Genomic DNA, 25,629 nt, shown 5'->3' with positions numbered 1-25,629 from the left:
AGATCATCCCACCCTGGGTAACAGTAGGCCACTAGCATATCCTTGATCAGATTACCACGCCCTGGTTAACAGAATCAGAAGTAAATATTTAATACTGGCTTACTGGAAAATTGTCCACCCATAACAGTACCTGAGGCCTGGAGCCCGACACCTTATAATCCAGGTTCACCAGAGAACTCACTTGAGAGGATCCTAGTTAATTGAACTGTTGAAAAGAGACTATTACATTCCAGGGCTGCAATGAATGGCCAAACAGGTATCAGCCCGGTGCCACATCTGTGTGGACAGGCACCGGGGGGAACATTAAGAGTTAGAGTTCACCGAGGTCAGCCCGGGAACCTTCAGATTCAAGTACTTACTTGTGTTCATTGTTCGGGATAGACTGAAGCCTTCCCCACCAAGCAGGAGACAGCTCGAGTTGTAGCAAAAAAATTAGTCTCAGAAATAGTGCCTCAATTTGGCCTGTCCATAACACTGGGGTCTGACAATGACCTGGCACACATTGCCCAGACCCGTCAACCTTTAGTCAGGGTTCTAGGAATTGCTACTTAGTCGCTCCAATGGGGACTTGGTTTGCCTACAACACCGGACTCACCCCTTGTATCGTTCAAACTACTGTTCTCAGGATACTGGAGTTTCTTGTGTATTAATTAATTCATGTTGTTCCCCACGTATATTTCTACTCTGGGGAAGGAGGTTGTGAACTACATATGTCAAAAAAGAGGGTACAGACAGTGAAACTCAGGATTCTCAGAACTCACTACCCACGGCTCCAGGTTGACGAATCAATGATTTGAATTCCCCTAGAAAACCAGTGGGGAATGTGAAGGGTGGAAAATTTTCAAATGGCCAACTTCTGCTTCTGTAATGTTTAACCAGGGTGTAGTTCTAGGAGATATCCTGTGCAAAGATATGCTAATGGCCAACTTCTGCTTCTGTAAACCTGCTTGCTTGTTTGATGTGTTTTTAGGCTTTATAAGCTACCTCCTCTGGAAGCTCGGACAGATCTCTTCTAACCCTGCGTGGTAGAGAGTCAGTGCGGGCTGGCTAATAAAGGCTCACAATTCATCTCAATTGGCTCCGTGGGTCTTAGATTTGATTGCACCACAACAAAGACCAACTCTACTTGGGGAGAGATTTCTATTTCATATTCTAGTTTGTGATCCCTACAGAAAAATCCGGGTTTGGTTTAATTAAACTGCTTACATTAATTCTAGTTGCAAAATGTTCATGGATCCAACCACTGCCTCATATCCACCCCCTTAGCAGAGATCCTAGTTCACGCTGAACTGCTTCAGCTTCACCGGCAGGACCTAGCTGCAACCCAGAGCAAAAACAGCTTTTGATTTAAACCGTTTACAAGCTGATTAAAACAGCTCAGTCTCCAACACAAGTGGCCACACAACTGCAAGTTTTATCTTAAAACGTATAGAGCTAGTAACCCAAAACATTCAGGAAGCAACGCGGTTGAACAAGACACGAAACACCCCGACGCATTCCTACAGCCGGAAGGCACCTTGTGCGCCAGGCGGAGGAATGGCCAGGCCCCGCCCCCGCCCCACCTCTACACCGGCTTTGTCCCGGCCCCTTGCGGTCCGCGCGCGCGCCCGTACCGCTCCACGCCCCGCCCCCTACTGGTCGCGCTCCGCCCAGGCCCCCCCTCAAGTCGCCCCGCCTCTCCTCCCGGCGCGCTGAGCTGCTCGCAGACCCGGAAGCGGAGAAGGCAGAGCGGAGGTCGCACTGCGGGAAGTAAGTTTCTGTCTTTCTATCTTAAACCTGTGTCTCGCTGCCTCCACTCCCAATATTGGAGTGTGGGGTTGCCACGGACCTTAACATCCCCGCATTCACCCCGTCTGTCAAGTAAATTCAGATGTCGCTGTGAGAGGCCGGGGGCGCTTTCCTTTGCATTTATATTGGCTCTGAGGCTGGTCTCTGCTCTCAAGCTTTTCTGCCTTTGGTCCAGGTAGACACCTCCTTTCACCTCTTTTCCTTTCTTAAAACCTTGTAGCGATCTCTTCGCTTCGGTTACGACATTAAAGTCCTTACGCGAGGTGGATTCGCGGCCTCCAACTTCGCCCTGAGGTCCCAGGGGGCAGCGCCGGTCACCCCGCCCCAGGTGAGGCGACATCCTCTCTCTAGTCCTAGTATTCTGGAGACCCCAGCCCTTTCCTGAGACACCGTCTCCTCCCCTTCTGCTCGCGTCCACCTCTGGCCGGGTCCCTTGCTCCCCAGGCCTCCCTTCCTACTCACCCTTCCTCTGGCCCTGCGTTGGGGGAAGTAACCTGGGCCCGACTTGTGGCACCCAGTGTTCCGTCCCAAATTCCCCTCCAAGGGAAAATGTGCTCTTTGTAGAGATTCGAGTGTGTTTCTGTCCTGTACAGCAGCTTTTTTTTTTTTTTTTTTTGCCTATTTTTAGTTAATCGCTCTTAACAGTTTTAAGGTAAAAACTTACAGGCATCTTACTCCCCATCCCTTCTGAATGTGAGGGCGAGGGGGTCAACGGAAACAGCGGCAGAGAGAGATAGAAACACTGAGGAGAGGAGATGAGGGAGAGCAGATGGCAATGAAGAGAATGAGGGAGGGGTTTGGAAAGAGACTGTAAGAGTGGAAGAATAAGCTGTGAAAGTAGCAGGGGGAGAAAATAGAAGTTTAAAGTAGGATCTCCGGGGAGATGAAGGTGAGCAAAAAGGAAGGTCGGCAATAGGTGTGGGGCAACAATGGTAAGGCACTTCAGACAGAGGGGGATGGGGATAGAAGAGTTGGATCCGTGGGCCACAGGAAGGAAGTCTAGCCACCCTGGGATGCCAGAGTGTGGGGAGAGACAGAGCCTAACAGAAAAGGATGAATGTACTGGGAAAATAAAGAGGGAACCATGGTGAAATACAGAGAGATTGGGGGCAATCAGGAATGTTGGGTAGAAAGAGCAACAAGAGGGGTTAGAAGTTAGTGGGCAGAGACTCATGGACATGGACTATAGGCTGGTGGTTGCTAGAGGACTATAGACTAGTGGTTACTAGTGGGGTGGGGGAGGAGGAAGGAGGTAGGGTAAAGGGGGTCAAATATAGGGTTCAGGGGGAGGGCGAAGTGGGTAAAGGGGATCAAATATATGGTAGCCGAAGGAAACTGGACTTTGGGTGGTAAACAGAATATACAGATGTCAAATGATAATGTACACATGAAAATTATATAATTGTATTAGCCAATGTTACCCCAATAAATAATTAACAATATAAAATAAAATTAAAAAAAAAGTTAGTGAGGCAAGACGGGTGTGAGAAGGAATACAAAGGGGAAGCAGGACAGCAGAGGAGAACAAAATAAGCAGAATAGCAAAAAACAAAAAAAAGATAAAACCCGGCTATAGATATAGAGAAGGTGAGAGGGGAGTGCATAGCAATGAAGAAAGGGGGGGATCCACTTCTGGGTACGTATCCAAAGGAAATGAAAACATTTCGAAGAGATACCTGCACTCCCCCAGCATTACTGCATCATTCACAACGGCCAAGATCGGAAATAGCCTAAATGTCTTTGATGAAGAACAGGAGGTGTATCTATCTATGATGGAATATTATTCAGCCATAAAAATAAAGGAAATCCTGCCATTTATGACAACATGGGTGAACCTGGAGAACATTATGCTAAAGGAATTAAGCCAGACAGAGACAGACAAGTACTATATGATCTTGCTATATGTGGAATCTAGAAAGGTCAAACTCAAAACCAGGGAGGAGAGTGGTGTTTACCAGGGGCTTGGAGGGGATAAAATGGAGAGATGTTGGTCAAAGGGTACAAACTTTCAGTTGTAAAATGAATAAGTTCTGGTTATCTAGTAGGGCATAGTGGCTATAGTTAATCATACTGTATTACATGAAATTACATACATGAAATTTGCTGAGAAACCTCCCAAGTGTTCTGACCACGCAGACACACACAAAAATGGTAATTGTGAGTTGATGGAAAATTAAATTGATTGTGATCATTATTTCACAGTGTAAGTGTATTTCACATGATCACTTTTTACACCTTGATTAGGCACAATATGTATTTGTTGACTACGCCTCAGAAAAAGTGGAAAAGAACAAGCAGGTGGGAGGTGGTGCTAATCCCACCTCACATTAGGTTGCTGAGGCATTTTGTAATTACACCTCTTGCACCCCGACCAGAAAGTTTCGTTCAAATATTGGGGCGGGACCAGCTCAATAATATTTAAAGTGCTTCAGGTGATTCCACTTAGTATCCGGCATTGAGCAGCAAGGCTCTGGGTCCTCCATTTCTGAGGGCTGAGATCTGGGGTGAGGGTGAGGAGTGGGGCTCAGCTCTGCCTTGGGTTTGATCAGGACCAGGTCTGTGACCTGAAGGGGAGTGTTGGGGCAGCCGGGTCCCCATTGTCGTCGTGTGTGTGAGGGCTTCACCAGGAGGGGAGTGTGATCTGAAGAGGTGGGAAAGCTCACGTGTTGGTCTCTGAGTAGGAGTTTGCTGTCCCGAATCTCCCCGTAGCAGGGGCAGCAGACATTGTCTTCTTCACGGGATGAGGTGTCCCCTGTGTGTGTGGTTGTGGCACAGGAAGGGTGGATGTTGATAAACAGTATATTTTCAACTTTCCAGATTGACCTCTAAAGACTTTTGTTGCCTGAGAAGTCCGGAAGAGGAGGCAGAGAAAAGAAAGAGGGGTCCGGAATGGCTCTTTCTCAGGTAAAGTCATATTCTCAGTTGATTGCTGTGTCTGTCCTTCCTGAAATGCTCTTTGACTTACTGATCTTCTCTCTAAGCTGAAAGGTTCTGCCTGCCACTTGTTCACACTCAACCTGGGCCTTCCTTCAGTCCCTCTCATCCTAGTTAGACTCCCATCTCGCTATGACTGTGAAGAGGCTCCACTGGGCATCGTCGTGGACAGGGCTTCACGCCCTTGGACTGGAGATGGAGTGTGGGTCTCGTGGCCTCAATGAGGTTAGGCAGCAGGAGTTGTTTGGGGGCCAATCTGGATGCACTGTCACCTCTCTGTCAACCAGGATATAAAGATCCACATGGAAGTCACGTACTTGTATTCCCGAGTACCTGACAAGTTCTGGAAAGGGACCAATAAGTGGAAATATTTTTGTAGTGGATTGTTTTGTAATACACTTGAAGCTAAATGAGTGTGTAACTGACTTCAGAATAGTAATGACTGAGAAAGGAATGGAAAGTTCCCCAACAGACATCAATGACAGAGGCTGTTATACTCTATTGTCAGTTTTAAAATACGAAGTCAACGGAAATGTCTGACAGTTGGAGATTCTTTAGTTTGTTTTTATCATTCATTTCTCAGAGGTTGCATCTTCACTCTGTGAATTGTATCCTCTGACATCCAGAAGATTTTAGTTTTGATGCAGGGAAGGTTCCAGCTGTATTCTTTTGCATGTCGATACCCAGTTTTCCCAGCACCATTTGTTGAAGAGGCTGTCCTTTCCCCATTGTGTAGTCTTGGCGTCCTTGTCGAAAATCATTTGGCATATGTGGAGGGGTTTATTTTCGAGTTTTCTCTTTTATTGCATTGGTTTATGAATCTGGTTTAATGCCACAATCACACCCCCCTGATTACTCTTGCTTTGTCACATGTTTGAAATCTAAAAAAGCGAGGCTTCCAACTTTTTTTTCAAGAGTGTTTTGGCAGGTTTTTTCCTATTTCTGCAGAAATTGCCACTGGGATTTTGATAGAGATTGCACTGAATCTGTAGAACACTTTAGGTAGTATGGACATTTTAACAATAGTAAGTCTTCCAATGCATGAGTACAAGGTATTTACTATTTACTTGCTTTTTTGATTTTTTTTTTTTTTTTTTTTAGTACTGTTTCCTAGTTTTTAGTGTAGAAGTCTTTCACCTCCTTAGATAAGTTTATTCCTGTGTATTTCATCCTCTTTGATACTATGGTAAATAAAATTTTTTTCTGACTTTCCTTTTCCTATTATTTTTTGTCAAAGTGTATAGAAACACAACCGATTTTTGTGTGCTGATTTTGTATCCTACTTTTTGAAAATTGCTTTTTAGCTGTAACAGTTTTCTTGAGGAATCTTGATGGTTTTCTACATATAAGATCTTATTGTCGGCAAAAAGAGATCATTTTGCTTCTTTTCCAATTTGGATGACTCATTTCTTTTTCTTGTGTAATTGCTATGCCTAGGACTTCCGGTACTTGGTCGAATAAGAGTGTGGAGAGTGTTTATCCTTGCCTTCTTCCTGAACATAGAGGAAAAGTCTTTCACTGTTGAATATGATGTTAGCTATGAGCTTTTTATATATGGCTTTTATTATGTTGAGGTAGTTTACTCATCTCAGTTCGTTGAGTGTTTTTATCTTGAAACGCTGAATTTTGTCAGATGATTTTTCTACTTCAATTAAGATGATCATTGTTTTTTTTTCTTTTTTTAATGTGATATATTACATTAATTGATTTTTGTATGTTGAGTTATCCTTGCCTAACAGGAATAAATCCCATTTGATCATGATGTACACTTGTTTTATTGTGCTTTTGAATTTGGTTTGCTAGTATTTTGTTAAGGATTTTTCCATCAGTGTCGATGAAGAATAATTGGTCTGTGTTTTTCTTGTGTGTTTCTCTGGGTTTGGTATCAGAATCATGCAGGCTCCATAGAATGAGTTTGCAAGTGTTCCCTTTTCAATCCTTTGAAGATTTTTAGAAGGATTAGTGTATTATTGCATACATGTTTGGGAGAAATCTGCATGGAAGTCATCTGGTCCCGGATTTTTTTTTTACGGAAGTTTTTGATTACTGGTTGAATCTCTGCACTTATAATTCCATTCACATTTTTTATTTGTGATTAGGTCTTAATAGATTATATGTTCTTGGAAATATATCTATACTTGTAATTTTCTTCCATATATTTTTCCATGATTTTTTAACGTATTAAAAAATTTCTGTGACACCAGTTGCAATGTCCCCTTTTCATTTCTGATTTTAGTTATTGCAATCATCTAATTTTATTAGTCTAGCTAAGAGTTAGTTAATTTGTTAATCTTTTCGAAAAAACCATTCTTGGTTTGCTGATGTTGTCATTTTTTTATTCTCTATTTCATTCATGTCTGTTCTAATCTTTCTTATTTACTTTTTTCCTTCTGGTAAATTGAGTTTAGTTTTTTTACCTTCTTTGAGGTGTAAAATAATTTCTTATTTGAGATCTTTGCTTTTTCTAATGTAAGCATATGCCACTGTAGATGTTAGTTTTAGTCGTGCTTTCATTGCATCCCCTACACTTCAATGTTTTGTGTATCTGGACAGTATAAAAATTCCCTTTGTGATTTCTTTTTTGACCTATTTATCATTTAAGGGTGAGTTAATTTCCACATTTCGTGGATTTTCCTGTTTTTCTTTTGCCATTTGTTTCTAGTTGCATTGTGGTTAGAGAAGATACATTTTATGATTTCAATTAAAAAATTTTTTTAAGATTTATTTTGTGGCCTAACATGTTCACCGTGTGTCGTGGAAAATACTCCATGTGTGCTTGAGAAGAATGTGTTTTCTGCTGTTGTTGGGTAGAGTGGAGTCTTCCGTATATGTCTGTTAGGTCCATCAGTCTGTAGTATTGTTCAAGTCCTCTGTTTGGTTGTGTATCCATAACTAAAACTGGGGTACTGAAGTCTCATATGTTACTGTGCTTGCTGTAGCCTATTTTTCCCTTCGTTTCTCTCAGTGTCTACCTCATATATTTGTGAGGGCTAATGTTAGATGCATCTACATTTATAAATGCTGTATCTTCCTGGTGAAAATATCCTCTTATCATTATAATATCCTTTGTCTCCTGTGACAGTTTTTATCTAATAGTCTGTTTTGTTTCCTATAATAATCCTGCTGTCTTTTGGGTCTTGTTTGAATGGACCATCTTTACCCATCCTTTTATTTTTAGCCTGTCTCTGTCGTTAGATTCGTGAATTTTAACAGTTCCTGCTCTTTGACTCTCTTTCTTGTTCTATTTTTCCCTCCGTTTCCCTCTTCTGCTGGACTCTGATCAGGCATACTGTACAGTGGCAAACGGCAGGAGCCACGGCTGTCCCCCTTTTCTCTGATGTGATGGCAGAGGAAATGCATACGGTGTTTTCTGCTGATTACGATGTTTGGCGAAATATTTGTCCTTAATGACAGTCTTTTCCCCAATTTCTTTTTGTCATGATTTTTAATTATCTAATCATTTTTTCACATATCCACTAGTATGATGAGTTCTTAAATTTCAATTTGTTAAATGAATGTTTAGCACTCAATTTTTTTCGATCTTGACTCATTGTTTTATGAATGAGATAAACTGATTGGTATTTGTTATGCCTATATAAATAAATGAATAAAATCGAATTTATAATTTTGAATGTAGATATTTTATAGAGATGGAGTCAAAATACTTTATGTTTTTTACATGTTTATACCATTCTATTTACTAACCTTTTATAGAATAACGTTGGCAAACTAAATTAAGTATAACTGACATTTTCATCGTCCAAAAGATGCTGAAATACACATGAATACAAATGTAGTTTAAAAAAAAATCATCCAAAAATATGTCATTGAGACACAACTCTCATTTCAGTTAATTTGTGTGTTTATATGTATGTGCATGAGTACAAAGATGTCGAAGTCCATAATTTCTATAAAAGACCTCATCATTTCATAAATAAGTTTTATATTTTTAGCAGTTGAAGTGATGTTTTAAATATATTCCATGGCTTTAAATTTTTTTCTACACTATCACGTGAATGATTTAAATAGTAGCAAAATATGTGCATGTGAGTACGTGTGTGTATGCTTGTGGACTATAATGACCTTTTATGTGATGCCATGTTGTTAATCTTGAACTTCATTCTGGTTTCTCAGGGCATCATCTGCCAATACACTTTTAATGGTCTGTCTGTTACTTAATTGTTTGATTCTTTAAGTTCAATTCTAAAGCTTTTCCACCTGATTTCAGGTGTTTGCTGTGTCATTTCTTAGCTGTGTGATCTGAGGTTAGTTTCCTACAGTGTCTGTGACATAGTTTCCTCCTCTGTAAAATAGGACCAGACTTTTCTGTAAGGAGCTATCATGTTGATAAGAAATTAATACATGTAAAGCATTTAAAGCAGTGTTTAGCATATGTTTTTGAAAACATTTAGTCATTGCTGTCACTGTCATCATCACAATTTAAGAGTCTGACCTTTCTGTAATGGTACTGTGAACTTTGTCATCTCTGAAGACACCGGTCATGCTGTAGCTCATCTAGATATTGAATATCATTCAGTGTATAGAACATAATATCTAACATTACTGCATAGAGTTGAGTGTTGAATTCTTATTTGTATATTTCACGTATTGTCCACAAAAGTGAGATATCCACATTATTTTGGAAGATGTCATAATCTTATGGAAAAGCATGAGAAATTAAAAGTAGGACACATAACTTTCTCAAATTCCTTTATGTGGATCCATCAGAAGGCACATATCGACTGAATTGATGCTTACACCTCTCTCGTTGAATGTGAAGATAAGAACTGTTTTCATGGCTTCTTTGATGAAATGTGTTTTTCATTTCAGGGATGGTTGACATTCAACGACGTGTTCATAGATTTCTCTCAGGAGGAGTGGGAATGCCTGGACCCCGCTCAGAGGACCTTGTACAGGGATGTGATGTCAGAGAACTACAGGAACCTGCTCTCCCTGGGTGAGGATGGCTTCCCTCAGAAGTCAGGATCTGCCCTGGATATCATTACGTTTTTCCTTATGTGCGTCTTGGGAGCCCTTACCATTGACTTAAGTTCTAGAGTTTGCTTGACTGAGATCAAAGCCCTGTTCACTCAGAAATGAACAGCTTTATTCTTTGGCATCAGGACTTTAAACTTGTTTTTTCTTCAGATGATCAGCCCATCTCACGATACATCAGGGTTGTTCCAGAGCTTAAGTAATTATAAATCCTTATGGTATATATTTAAAATATCCAGCTTTTTAAAAACTATCCAATTTTATGTTTTCTGTCCCTCTGCTTCTGATTCAGTAGTTCTTGGAAGAGCGCTAGGCCTCTGCATATTACACTAGTCCATATGCCCAGAAGGAGGCAAGCAGTGGATGGATTTGTGAAATATTTTTCTAGACCCATGTCTACCATCCTCTCAGCTGAACAAACAGCTGGGATTCTGGAAAAGCCACAGCACTTGATATTCCTTGATATTCCTTTCTTATAATCAGGAATTTCTGTCTGACCTGATTATGAGCTTCATTTTGGAGGAAGGCAGAGAGCCCTGGACTGTGGAGAGTGAGGTGAAAAACATCAAAAAGATCAAATTAATTGGAATGTATCCAAGGAATGTACAGAAGTGAGAGGTCAGAAAGGAATAGAGGAAACCACACCTTTAATAGTGTTTGGAAAATGGGAGACTTTTAAGGCAAAACAGAAGTTTGTTTCTTGTGAACTTTAAAAGAAACATTTCTTCTTCTCATCTTATCAGTCTGTCCTTCAGCATGGAAAATTTATCTTGTCACCTTCTGCTGGTGCCGTAGCTATAAAAGAGACCAAAGCCAATCTTTGTAATGATCACAACACTGTTTTCTGGCCCCTGTGACCTCTTTGGTTCCTCGACTTTGAGGAGCATGGAGCGGGCTGTTTCAAATCTGTCTCTTACCTCTTTGGTCTCTTCTGCACTTAATTCCATCAGATGCTCAGTTTTTAGTCCATTTAGATCAGAGCCGAGGCCTTTGTAGTCCTGACTCCTGTTCCATCCCCATTTGCTGTAGTTGGAAGACGTGACCAGGAAACAAGAAAACACTGGCTTTCTCTTATTCCATCTGGCGCCCCAGAAACTGCATAGAGCTGTCTCTAGCACTGTGTGCCTGTTCAGATCCCTCAACCATTTTCTGTTCTGATTTTGCTACGCACTGGAGGAGTATATGTCACAGGGAGCTGGGTTGGAGCTTCTCTAACTTTCTTACTCAGGAAAACTGAAGACAGTGGGCAGAAAGATCCTGTCTTTGATCTCTAGTCCTATGTGGGGAGCATGTATCAGTCTTTCAGGATCTTAGCTTGGTGCCTGTGGGTATCTGTGACCTATTTCAGGATCCTACAACATCTGACCCATACCTTACATTTTCTTCTCTCTGCACCACTCCACTTTGTTGGGCATGTAGACTTTTCCAGATTTCATATTCTCTTACATGTGCATTCTCTGTAACTTCCTTTGAAATACACAATATTAAGGTCTAAACTTTTATCCTATTTCCTGTTGTGATAATCCTCCTTTAGGTAATGGACAACTTCCGGTGGACTCCTTTACAGAATGGGTTTACTTAGTCACAGAATATTCTTGAAGGAGATTATTTTAATATGTTGTAATTTTATCCTGCTGCATAGAGCAGCAGCACAGGTCAGCATGTCTCGTGATACTGAGATAGAAAGCGTCATGAGAGGCTGGCGGATAAGTGTTTTCGGTTTTCTTTGAGGTTTTGAAGAACGTCAAACAGCACCTCTCCAGGGCACTGTGACAGTGCTGATTACACAATACATGCTAATGATCATCCCCTTTGTGTCACAAGGAGTAGTATGGAAATTTCTCCTAGGAAGAACATAGTCCAAGTTCACACCTCCTATCACTGAGGCTGTTGACTAAACATTGTTCACGCCACATTTTTCATCCCATGTGTGTCATTGTGCATGCTACGTCAGTCTCTCCCCAGCCTCTGGCAAATAGCGTTCTTTTTACTTCTACTAATTTGACTATGTTAGGTACTTCCCATAAATAGGATCATATAGTATTTGTCTTTCGTGTGACTGGCTTATTTCAATTAGCATAATGTCCTCAAGGGTTATCCATGTTAGAGCAAATGACTGGATTTGCAACTCTTTTTGAACGCTGAATAATATTCCATTGCATATCTTTACCACATTTTGTTCGTGCAAATCATCTGTCAGTGTGCATTTGGGTTTTTTCTACCTCTTGGCAATTGTGAATAATGTTTCTCTGAACACGGGTGTGCAAATATCTCTTCGAGATCTGCTTTTGTTTTTTATGTATGTGCACCCACAAGTGAAATTGCTGGATCGTGGTGTTAGTCTGTTCACGCTCCTATAGCAAAGTACCATAGACTGGCTAGCTATTAACAACAGGAAAGTGTTTCTCAGAGTTCTGGGGGCTGGATGTCTGAGGTCAGGGTGCCAGCATGGTTAAGTTCTGGGGGAGACCCTCTTCCAGGCGGCAGGTAGCCGGCCTGTCATTGTATCCTCTCATGGCAGAAGGAGAGCTGGTCTCTGGTCTCATCTCAGGGCACTCATCCTGCTCATGAGGGATCCGTCTTCATGACCTAGTTACTGCCCAAAGGCCCACCATTGGATTTTGAAGATTTCAATATTGGAATTTTAGAAGAACACCAACATTCAGCCTATAGCATACCACATTTTATTTTCCCAGTTGCATTGCATAAGAATTCCCACTTTTTCTCATCCTTTCCTAAACTTATTTTCTATTGTTTTGATGGTACAACATCCTAACTGGTGTGAGGTGATATCTGATTGTGGTTTAGATGTGCAGTTCCCTGATGATTAGTGGTACTGAATATGTCTTTATGTTTGTTGGCCATTTGTATCATCTTTAGAGAAATGTCTGCTTAAGTCCCTTGCTCATTTTTTGAAACAGGATATTTGGGGTGGTTGTTCTCGTTGGGGTCGTAGCACTTTATGATACTGTGATTACCTCGAATTTGTTGATTGCTTTGGGTAGTATTGACATCTTGACAATATTGTCTTAAAATCCATGAAACTGGGATATCTTTCCATTTGTTTGTGTCTTCTCTAATTTTTTTCAGCAATGTTTTTTAGTTTATAGTATATGAATCTTCTTCTCCTTGGCCTTGGTTATGCCTAAGTATTTTTTTGTGCTGTTGTAAATAGAATTATTTTCTCAATTTCTTTTCTGATTGTTCACCATTAATGTATAGAAACTGATTTTTGCATATTGATTATAACTTGCAACTTTTCTGAATTCATTCGTTAGTTTTTTTGTTTTGTAGGATCTTCAGTGTTTTCTATTTATTATGTCATCGTGGCTGTGAATAGATAATTTTGCTTCTCCTTTTTCTATTCAGTTTATCTTTCTTGTGCCTATTCTGGCTTGGATTTCCTATACCGTGTTTTATTGAAGTAGTTGAGAGTAGGCATCCTACTCTTTTTCCCAATTTAGAAGAAATTCTTTCAGCCTTGAACTATTGAGTACGATGTTAGCTGTGGGCTTTTTATACATGTCCTATTTGATGTTGATGTAGTTTTTTTTTTTTTCTATCTCTAGTTTGAGTGTTTTGATCATGAAAAACTTAACTTTTTTCAAATGCTTTTTCTGCATCAATGACATGATCATGTATTTTTAAATTCTGTTACTGTGCAGTATTACACTGAATGATTTTCATATGTTGAATCATCCTTGCATTCCAAAAATATAGCTTCCTTGGTTATGATGTATAATTCATTTAATGTGCTGGTGAAATATACTGATGATTTTTGCATAAGTATTCATTGGAGATATGGTTTGTGGTTTTCTGGTATTGTCCGTGTCTGGCTTTGCTATTAGGGTAGTCCTGGCCTCATAGGATAAGTTTGGAAATATTCCTTCCTTTTCAATTTTTTCAGAAGAGTTTGATTAAGATTAGCATAAATTCTTTTTTAATGGTGAGTAAAATTCCTCCCTAAAGCCATTTGGGTTTTTTTTAGTTGAAATTTTTTATTAGTGATTCCGTAATCTTAGTTAGAAGTTTTAACATATAACATGATATAAATTTAAAGTGTACAGTGTGAAGATTTGATACATATATATGTTGCTAAATAATTACAATAGGTTAGTTAACACATTCATCAACTCATAATTACATCTTGTAGTGAGAACAGTTGAGGTCTACTTCCTAACAAGTGTATATCACTGTATTGTTAACATTGGTCACCATGCTGTACATTAACTCCATATAATTTATTCACCTTATAATTGGAAAGTATTACTCTTCGATTAACATCTCCCATTTTTGCCAACCCACATCTCTGGCATCATGGTCCATCTGTGCTGGTACAAATGGCAGGATTGCCTTCCTTTTGATGGGTGAACGATATTCATATTCAAAAATGTGTGTGTGTGTGTGTGCGTGTGTGTGCGCGTGCATGTATCACATTTCCTTTCTCTGTTCATCTGTTGTTGGACACTTAGGTTGTTTCCATATATTGGCTCTTGTAAATAATGCTGCAGTGGACATGGGAGTGCAGATCTGTTCAAGATAGTGACTTCATTTCCTTTTAACCTGTACCCGGAAGTAGAACTGCTGGATCTTATGGTAGGCCTGTTTTAAATATTTTGAGGAAATGCCATACTGTTTTCCATGTTCCATAGTGGCTGCACTGATTTACATTCCTACCAGCAGTGCACTGGGGTTCCCTCTTTTCCCACATCCTCACCAACGCTTGTTATCTCTGGTCTTTTTGATAATAACCATTCTAACAGGGAGGAGGTGATTCCTCGTGGTGGTTTGGATTTGCATGTCCTCCTGAAGGAGGAGCTGGGAATTGGGAAGCTTTCTTCTGTTCAGTCTCACTGCAGTGTGCTGGGCTGGGAGGGACTCAAAGGTGATTAAATTGCAATACACTGTCCTATACTTTATGGTTCAGTGTTTTGAGGGAAGGGATTTGTTAGTGCTCTAGCATCTTATCTGGTTTTTAGAGTTCTCCCAAAGGATTTTTCGTTTATATATTCTTGTTAATTTGGTGTCTCTGTGGAAACATCAGTGCCTAGAGTTTACCGGTCTGCTCTCTGGCTGACATCACTCCCATGTCTTTTTTCTTGCAGAGATTGTGTTAAGAGATCCAGTGATATGATTTTAAGTCATTAGAGACCCCAGCAAAAGAGACATTATTATTTTTAATATCAAACAAGGAGTCTTAACCTAAAAGTCCGTATACCAAAATTGTTAAAATTCTTTTTCAAAAATCTATAATATTTTATTTAGAAGGTTCTTTTTCTATTTTCTCTTTTAATAAACTAACGTGATTCACATTCTCGAAATGCTCAGACCTTGGCAAAACCTTCTGCTAGCCTTGTTTCCTAAAACAAACTCTGCCCACCCAGCCAGGAGATCATTCTGAACCTGTGGTCTTCCTACTTTGTCGTACTGTTCATATGATTTTATCGTGTCTGCATAGGTGTAGAATAAACTCATCCATCTGCTCATGCTGGACTTTTGTAGTTTTTCCCTTCCGCTCCTGCTAAGAGCATTCTTGCACAATTGTCCTGGAATATCTATGTATATTTTTCATGAATAAATGCCTGGGAATGAAATTCATGTGATACTCAATTTAATAAATTTCATAGCAAGTATTCTAATAGGCGTAAACCTGCTTCCCCCTACAACACCACACTCTCCATTTTTAAATCGCCTTCATTTTGCCCCATGCTCATAGTATAATTCCCACAGTTTAAAGTGGGACGGTATTCTGCTACTCGCTAAACCAGTTCTTTTTTCTTCCAAGGTCAGGATTTTAATTGCCCTCCTGCCAAGCTCCACTCCCACATGACCATTACTTCCTATCCTCCACTTGCCTTCTCCAGTCCTGACGCCCTCATGTAGCACCTTGATCTGGCTGGAATACACTGTTATTTCCTAGCATGTTAAGTCTGTGCTCCCAAACTCCGCCCACCTGCACTCCTCAGACTGTAAAAAATGCCCCCTTCATCAGCAGAACAACCTTCTCAGGACATGACCTAACCAGTGTGTGCAGGGGTGACAGCTGAGGAACACTGTCAGTGACGTAGCCCAGCACTTGCACCTCTCTTGAAGTGTTTCTTTCTGAGCTCTTGGTGATCTGCACTGCCTGGGTGGGCAGTCGTGCTTTAAGAACATGTCACCTGAGTCTGTGAGTCCAGGTTTAAATCCCAGTTCTCTTTGTATATAAATGGAGGTTATATACATAAACCCTGTGAGTCTACTCCTTTTATTGAAAAATAGTGGTAATTTCCAGCAAGGTTTTTAAAAGCGTATGAGTACTTTTAGATGACCTAGATAGTGCATGTTTTATACTACAGACTCAAAAGTTACTTTTGTGTAATGATATTCTGTCATATTTATTATGAGATACCCTTTTGCTTGTATTATATTGTACATTTTTGTTTTGTAATTTGTCCCCTCACCTTAGTTAATAAATTTTCAAAGTACAGACTGTGTTACATATATTACGGGGTACTGTGTACACAGGGAATTGCTCTAGTGGTGGGCTATTGTATAACTGTATAATGGTGACCTTTGACTTCCTTCTCGTAGTCTTCTTTATAATGTTACATAGTTTCCTGACCTGATACTTCAGAAGTCAGTGATCCCAGTATTGTTTCCAGTTTCCATGTTGTGTGAACTTTCTGAAAGTTCGTTCTTTATTCTGATGGGGGAATGTTTAGAGTTTAATGGAGTATAGTTTTCCATACTAAAGACTCTTGTTATTTATTGCTGGTTTATCATGGTTTCCTAGAACATTTTATTTAATGACTTTTTTTTGATGTGGAGATGATGGTCTTTCAGTATGTATTATGCAATATAACTAACATGCATCACTTGTCGATGTTCTAAAATGCCTATTCTTAATGGGTTCAGATAGTTTTATAACTGGTATTTAGAAAAATATTTTATTCTTAGGATAATTTTAAAAATTGTTCTTAATGTTATATTTGTTGTACAATTTTAAACTGCCCATTATTTAAATTATTTAAATAATCTTATTTGTATTATTTACCATTACAATGTTATCTGTTCTTTGGCATTTATTTATGTGTAATATTTATAAAATATGCACAATTTTTTTCTCAGTTATGAGATAGAAGTATGTTTATTGTAAAATGGTATATATTTGGGGGTCATGGTGGAAAAATACCTTTCTTTGAGAGCTAATATAAGTTTGCACAACGTGTTTTTATCATAGGGTGTTTGAAACTAGGCTGCCCTAAAATTAATTTGAATTACATACAATCACTATTTTGTTAGTAAAGAACCCTATTTTCTGACTGTTTTTAAAAATTCAAGTACCATGGTTGAGAAGCTTTATAACTGTACAGTATAACTGTACTTTTGGTGTCATACAGTTTTTACATGAAACATTGATTTAGAAACTGTAGTTAATAGGATATCTGTGGTTGTTTATATCTTGTAGACATCTCTCCTCCACATGTGATCAAGCTGTTACAGCCAACAACAACCAGTGATAAAGGAGTATTTCGAACAGTGATGTTTGGTGGACCAGAAAGCCATGTAATCAAAGACTTTTACTTAAGGGAAATCAAGGAAAATATGCATGCCTTTGAGTGTCAGTGGAGAGATGATGAGAAAAATTACAAAAGAATGCCTATCACCCCTAGAAAACATCTCAGTGATAGAAGAGATCAAGACAGTAGAAAGGACACAGGAAACAAGCCTATTGGAAACAGGCTGAGATTAAGCTTTCAGGATGAACTGCAGATATTTCATACTGAAGGGAACATTTATGGATGTAATCTGGCTGAGAACTGTGTCAGCAACACCTGCTCAGTCCAGGCCAACATTTCTAATAAGTATGGGAATGATTTTAGGCATCTTTCAGTACCGACAAAAGACAAGAAAGAATGCAGGAAAAAACCTTACAAATGTAATGAGTGTGGAAAAGCCTTTAGTATGCATTCAAGACTAATTTACCACCAGGTAATCCATAGTGGAGAAGGACCTCACAAATGTAATGAGTGTGGCAAGGTTTATATTTACAAATCACACCTTGCACGCCATCAGAGCGTTCATACTGGTGAAAAACTTTACAACTGTAATGAGTGTGGCAAAGTCTTTAGTGAAAAATCAAACCTTGCATGCCATCGGAGAATACATACTGAAGAGAAACGATACAAATGTAATGAATGTGGCAAAGCTTTTAGTGTGAGTTCAAGCCTAAACAGACATCAGATAATCCACACTGGAGAGAAACCTTTCAGATGTAATGAGTGTGGCAAAGTTTTCTATAGTAAATCACATGTTGCAAGACATAGGCGTGTTCATACTGGTGAAAAACCATACAAATGTAATGAGTGTGGCAAGGACTTTAGTTACTCTTCACATCTTGTAAGACATCTGAGAATACATACTGGAGAGAAACCTTACAAATGTAACGAGTGTGGCAAAGCTTTTAGCGTGCGTTCAAGGCTAACCAACCATCAGGTAATTCACAGTGGAGAAAAACCTTTCAGATGTAATGTGTGTGGCAAGGACTTTAGTGAAAAATCAAACCTTGCATGCCATCTGAGAATACATACTGGAGAGAAACCTTACAAATGTAATGAGTGTGGCAGAGCCTTTAGAGTGCGTTCAATCCTAATTTACCATCAGGTAATCCACAGTGGAGAGAAACCTTACAAATGTAATGAATGTGGCAAGGTTTTTCGTTATAAATCAAACCTTGCACGTCATCAGAGCATTCACACTGGTGAAAAACCTTACAACTGTAATGTGTGTGGCAAGGACTTTAGTCACTCGTCACTGCTTATAAGACATTGGAGAATACATACTGGACAGAAATCTTAAAAATGCAATGAGCGTGGCAAAGTCTTACTATGAGTTCTTTCCTAGTTAACCATCAGGTAATCTATACTGGGGAGAGACCTTACAAATGTAGTGGATGTGGCAAGGCTTTTAGGTATTGCCTTAAACTCAGTGTTCACCAAAATAGTTCTTACTTACAAATACAGCGAATATGGAAAAATTTTTACAGTAGTGCTCACTCTTTAGTAGATACAGGAATATATACCCTATAGAGTAATCATACAAATTAAACTGTGTGGCAAAGTTTTGGGGAAACATATTGGAGCAATGTCTTTTGAATGTAATAAGTGTGGTAAAGTCTTTACTCAAGGCTACACCTCAGTGCACATCAGATAATCCATACTGGAGAGAAGCCATATAAATGTTTGTGCCAAGGTGTTCAGTCAGATGTTGCACCTTGCAAATCATTAGAAAACTCATACTGGAGAGAAACCTTACCATTGTAATGACTGTGGCAAAGTCTTTAGTCAAAATTCACACCTTGTCAGTTACTAGAGAATTCATATTGGAGAGAAGCCTTACAAGTATAATGAGTATGAAAAATCCTTTAGTTTGCACTCAAGGCTAAACAACCATCCAGTAGTTCATTCAGATCTGTATACCCTAGATAAAGACACTGATTATCATATTTATTATTGTACGAATTAGCATCAGGAAAGGCAGAGAATAGTGAAAAAGTATGGTATGTTATCATGGTTATTCTGGTCCCCTTCTCCAGATAGGCCACTGTAGGTCATAGAAAAGAATGCTTTACCAACTGACCATGAAACAAGCAGGCCCAGACATTAAGGGACTGAGCTTTCCATGGGAGGAGAGTGCTAGGTTATTAGGGAGCACTTCTGTAGTACAAATAATAGAGAAGAAATGGTGGTGAGTTTCTCCATTGAGTAGCAATAGCTGTGGTATATCAAAGATTAGTGGAAAATTAGTTTCATTTTTGAAATTGAAGAAAGCTGTTATCTGAGAGGGGCATTTAATCAAAACCAGAATAGAATGTGCATGTGGTTGATTCACATTTGACTGTTGGCATTCCTTTTGCCATTTTATTCAGAATGTATTATGTCTTGTGTTTTAATTAATAAAATTTAATCATCCCCCATAATCCAAGACAATCTCCCCATCTTATCAGCGGATCTTAATTCCCTTTTGTCATATGCCATAATATAGTTTTGAGGATCAGGGAATGGACACTTTTGGGGGTTCAGTCATTATTCTCCTTACCATAAGAGAGGATATGCCTGATTTACCAACCAGAAATTCAGAACACAATTTCCAAAGGAAATGGGAATTTTCCAAAGGAAATGGGAATTCAGGAAAGAAGATAATGATTTATTAGTGGCCAAAAGTGGCAAAAGTCCTCGACTGATGGGGAGATCAGTCATTTCAGATGAAAGAGTTGCTGAGTGGACACAACCATAGCAATCTACAGAGCAAAGTCACAGTCAAATCTCTGATGATTTATATTCTCTCAATGTCTCAAGATCACTGTTATGACTACCGCCACCTCAACATAGTACTAACAGGAAGTACAAGTGAAAGTGGACTCGTATTGACTTATAAAATACCCAGAGGTTTGTTTTGAATTCCTGTCCAAGTTGTTCTCTTGTTGTTTGTCCTTTTCTTATAAAAATGGAATGTAGAATTCATAAAAATGATTATGTGAGGGTACCAGTACATCGAAATCTTAATTCTGTTGTTTAAGAAAATAAAGCATTTTAAAAAACCATATTTTAGAACACTGAATGGGTTGTTTCTTCTACCAAGAGTTTAATCCCACCTTCGTAGGGTACTTTATAACTAACAAGGTACCAATTCGGCTCTCAAAGTTTAAGGAATCTATAACAATTTCCTTTCATGACAGTACCAAAGAATGAACAATTTGGGGGTTCTATACTTGGAACTTGCACTTGAATTATTCTCTGCACACTCTGCCCCAGGACATTTATTGGGCTATAACAAAAATACCATGGCACTGCAGTTTCAGACTCTGATCCCTTAAAAATTCTTCTCAATCATGAATATACACCATATGATTATGTTTATGTCCTTTTTTTGTGCCCAAATAAACCCATGTCACACGTCTTGATTTACATGAAGTAAAAACAGGATTGTAGTAACTATGTGGAAAAATTAAGAAATGAAGAAAATTTCAGAAACAAGGATAAAAATAAAATCAAGTGTTGAAATAGGTGAATAAGAGATAACTTCTAACATAGAAAGCTTCTTAAGGAGAGCATGGTAGACTTCCTGCTGATGAAAAAATGGCTTCAGAGAATGGGGAATGGTGACCTATTAAGTGTGTTAGGGTGTGAACAGGATAGGACTGGGTTGAAGGTACCCACTTATGGTTTGAATTCCTAGCTGGTATAAAAGGAGGGGGCTCTCAAGCTGTACTATCAACTTTTTCAGATGGGCAGAACAGGGAGAGGTGGTAGTGAGGCTTAACAGATGTCAGAAATCAAACATCAAGAGATACAAACAGGGAAAAACATGGCGGAGTGAGAGATGTCCTCAGATCTCTCCCCTTGAAACAACAAGCTGAACATCTAAAACTGATCAAAAAACACCCAAACTGCACACCAGCACGTCTGAGCATGGAATCTGCACATAAGAGCTACCACAAGTCAGAACCCCAGGTGTCAGTAGGTGGACTGGAAGAAACAAAGAAGCTGCCTCTTGCAGCAGAGCTCCTTGTAGGAGGAGGATCTCTGCTTTATATAGAGCAGAGATCAAAGAGGCTTAGATGCCACCTACTGGAAACCGAAAGAAAAACACCTTATTTGTAAGAAGCTAGGGACCATTATTTAATTAATCTTTCTGGGAAAAAAAAAAGAAAACACATTTTCCTTAATGCCCATGTGGAGAAATAGAATAGTCCCTTAAACACCATGAACAACTATGGTGACAAAGCATCTCAGAAAGAAAGAAAAAAATCTCCAGCAAATAAGCTTATAGGCATAGAATATGCGACTTAAGTGACAGAGAATTCAGGCTGGTACTTCTGAAAAAACTCAGTGAGATTTGACATGAATCATATCAACAATTTCAGGAATTGAAAAAATAACTAGATGAACAGAGTGAGTTGTTTAGCAAGGAGACCGAAACCCTCAAAAAGAACCGAATAAATCTTCTGGAGATGAAAAACACTGCAAGAGTTGAAAAATGAAATAGCAAGCTTGGGAAATACAGTTGACTAAATGGAGGAAAGGATCAGTGATATCGAAGACAGAAATCTAGAAATAAATCAGAAGGAAGAACAGAGAAACCAAAGAATGAAAAATAATGATAGAGACATACAAGAACTAGCTGATACCATCAGGAAAGGAAACAAGGATAATAGGCATTAATGAAGGGAAAGAAAAGGAGCAGGGATTCGAAAGCATTTTCAGATAAATAGTTGACGAGAATTTCCCAAACCTAAGGAATTAGCTGGAGCTTGGAATTCAAAAAGTCAATAGAACACCCAATTATCTCACCCCAAGAATGCCTTCACCGAGACACATTGTATTAAAATTATAAAAATAAGCAATAAAGACAGAATGCTCAGGGCAGCAAGGGAAACCCATTACATTATTGTCAGGTTTCTCAGGACAAACCTTATAAGCCAGAAAGGAGTGGAATCAAATATTCAAAGTATTAAATGAAAGGAACTACCAGCTAAGAATAATGTATCCAGCTAAGCTCTCGTTTAGATTTGAAGGAGATATAGATCTTTTCAGACATTTAAAAATTGAGGGAATTCTCTACTATGAGGCCTGTACTACAGGAAATATTGAAAGAGGTCGTCTCACCTAAAACAAAATGACAACAACAACAACAAAAAGCATAATTAAGAGTAAGATGACTAGCAGGCTGATAAAAGCAGACGAATGCAACCTTTACTAGGAACAGGGCATATTAAGCTTAAAATAAGAGATTTGCTATAGCAAGATAGTAATGAATGTTCACCATACATAGGGGCAAAATGAGATAACAATGACCGAAAAGGGGAGGATTCAAAGATCCACGTTCGGGAAGGGAAATGGTGATAAGGCACACACAGAAGGAAAAGGAGACATATATAAACAACTATTCTTTTAATAATCAAAATGGTAATCACAGGCCAAAGATTTAGAATGGAAGTATTTAACATAAACCAAGAAGGACCAGAGGCAAAACCCACAAAAGCCAACCAAAATAAAGAAAATGGAAACATAAGGACAAGAAAGCAATGCAAACACTGAGCTACCAGAAAGCAAAAGATAAAATGACTATAAGAAGACTTCATATTTCAATAATCACTCTAAATGTAAATGGACTGAACTCACCGATAAAAAGGCACAGAGTTCCAGAATGGCTCAAAAAACAAAACCCAACCATATGCTGCTTCCAGGAGACACATCTCAGCTCCAAAGACAAATATAGAGTCAAAGTGAAAGGGCAAAAATGATATTTCAAGCAAATGGGATTCAGAGAAAAGCAGGAATAGTGGTACCAATATCGGATGATATAGACTTCAAAATTAAAAACGGAAAGATGCTGAGGAACACTTCACAATGATAAAGGAAATCATGCACCAAGAAGATATAACACTTGTTAATATCTATGCTCCCAATCAGGGAGCCCCAAAATATGTAAAGCAATTACTAACAGAATTAAAGGGAGAAGCACAGCAAAACACTATCATAGTAGGGGACCTAAGTACCCCACTGTTGGAGATGGACAGATCATCCAAACAGAAAGTTAATAAGGAAATAACATCCTTAAATGATATATTATACCAACTGGAAATAATTGACATTTACAGAGCCTTCCATCCCCAAACAGGTGCTAATATAGTCTTCCCTATTGCACATGGAACATTCTCAAGGATTGACCACATACTGGGACACAGAGCCTCAACAAATATGAGAGGGTTGAAATCATACCAACAATATTCTCTGATCATAATGTTTGAAACTAGAGATCAACTGCAAAAAAAATCAGGGAGAACCACAAATACATGGAGATTAAACAACATGCTACTGAAGAATAACTGGGTCAGAGAAGAAATAAAAATCAAAGAGGATGCAACACTTTCCAACTCATTTTATGAGGACAATATTATTTTGAAACCAAAACCTGGTAAAGATAACACAAAAAAAGAAAACTACAGACCAATATCTCTCATGAATACAGATGCAAAAAAAAAAAAAACCCTAAATAAGATACTAGTGAACCGAATACAGCAACATATTAAAAAGATTATACACCATGACCAAGTGGGCTTCATCCCAGAGGCACAGGGATGGTTCAACATATGCAAATCAACTAATGTGATATACCACATAAAGAAATTAAAAAAGAATCATATGATCACATTAATAGATGCAGAAAAATCCTTCAACAAATACAGCATTCATTTATGATCAAAACACTTAACATAATCGGTATAGAAGGAAAGTACCTTAACATAATAAAGGCCATATAGGACAAGCCCTCAGCCAACATTATACTTAATGGTGAAAAACTAAAAACCTTCCCTCTAAGATCAGGAACAAGGCAAGTCTGTCCGCTATCACCTCTCTTATTCAATATTCAATATAACATTGGATGTCCTAGTGAGCACAATCAGGCAAGAGAAAGTTATAAAAGGCATCCAAATAGGAAATGAAGAAGTCGAACTATCACTATTTGCAGATGACATGATTCTCTCTATAAAAAACTCTAAAGACTCCACAAGAACAGTACTAGAAACAATAAGCAAATACAGTAAGGTTTCTGGATACAAAATCAACATTCAAAAATCAACAGCATTCCTATATTCTAATAATGAAGTATCAGAAAAAGTTGAAGAAATGATTCCTTTTGCAATAGGAACAACAACAAAATAAAATACCTAGGAATACATCTGATGAAACATGTGAAGGACCTACATAATGAAAACTATAAGACCCTATTAAAAGAAATCAAAGAAGATACAAAGAAATGGAAAGATATTCCATGTATTTGGATTGGAAGGATCAACATAGTTAAAATGACCATATTATCTAAAGCATCATACAGATTTAATGCAATTCCCATCAAAATCTCATTGGCAGTTTTTAAAGAAATAGAACAAAAAAATCATAAGATTTGTATGGAAGCACAAAAGACCCTGAATTGCCAAAACCATTCTGAAAAAAAAGTAATGAGGCTGAAGACATCACTCTGCCCAACTTCAAATTATAGTACAAAGAGACAGTAATCAAAATGGCATGGTATTAGCAGCAAATAGACACATGGACCAGTGGATTGGAATCGAGAAGTAAACCCATGTTTATACAGGCAAATAATTTTTGACAAAGAAGCCAAAACCATATAGTGGAAAAAGGAAAGCCTCTTCAATAAGTGGTGGTGGGAAAACTGGAAAGCTACCTGCAAAAGAATGAAACTAGACTGTTGTCTATCACCACACACCAAAATTAACTCAAAATGGACTAAAGTCTTGAATAGAAGACTGAAATAATAAAATGCATAGAAGAAAACATAGGAACTAAACTCAAGGACCTTAGACTTAAAGAGGATTTTATGAATTTGACCTCAAAGGAAAGGGAAGTAAGAGCAAAAATAAATAAATGGAACTACATCAAACTAAAAGCTTCTGCTCAGCAAAAGAAACCATCAACAAGGTAAAGAGATGACCATCTCAATGGGAAAACATGTTTGCAAGCAACGCCTCCAATAAGGGCCTTATATCCAAAATAATCAAAGAACTCACATGAGTCAATAACAACAACAACAACAAAATAAATGATGCAATTACAACATGGGCAGAGGATCTGAACAGACACTTCTCCCTGGAGGACATACAAATGGCCAAGTATTTGAAAAGATGCTCGACATCACTAGCTATTAGGGAAATGCAAATCAAAGCCACAATGAGATACCATCTCACACCTGTCACAATGAGATACCACCTCACACCTATCAGAATAGCAATAATCAACAGGACAAGTAATAACAAATGCTGGAGAGGATGTGAAGAAAAAGGAACCCTCATACACTGCTGGTGGGACTGCAAATTGGTACAGCCACTATTGAAAACAGTATGCA

At 38.7% G+C, this 25,629-nt stretch overlaps 1 protein-coding gene across 1 annotated transcript; it reads left to right on the top strand.

Annotated features, from left to right (window-relative positions):
• Positions 1-1,662: 1,662 nt before the first annotated feature.
• Positions 1,663-20,304, top strand: LOC107498780 (zinc finger protein 160-like). The gene is made up of 4 exons (XM_016122284.2): positions 1,663-1,749; positions 4,606-4,692; positions 9,553-9,679; positions 17,168-20,304. Exons 2-4 carry the CDS (start codon positions 4,678-4,680, stop codon positions 18,556-18,558), a joined length of 1,533 nt encoding a protein of 510 aa, XP_015977770.2. The 5' UTR covers positions 1,663-1,749; positions 4,606-4,677; the 3' UTR covers positions 18,559-20,304.
• Positions 20,305-25,629: the final 5,325 nt, after the last annotated feature.

Source organism: Rousettus aegyptiacus, unplaced genomic scaffold (assembly GCF_014176215.1).
Source record: "Rousettus aegyptiacus isolate mRouAeg1 unplaced genomic scaffold, mRouAeg1.p scaffold_m13_p_14, whole genome shotgun sequence".
NCBI lineage: Eukaryota > Metazoa > Chordata > Mammalia > Chiroptera > Pteropodidae > Rousettus > Rousettus aegyptiacus.
This window is presented reverse-complemented; position numbering and strand designations above follow the sequence as displayed.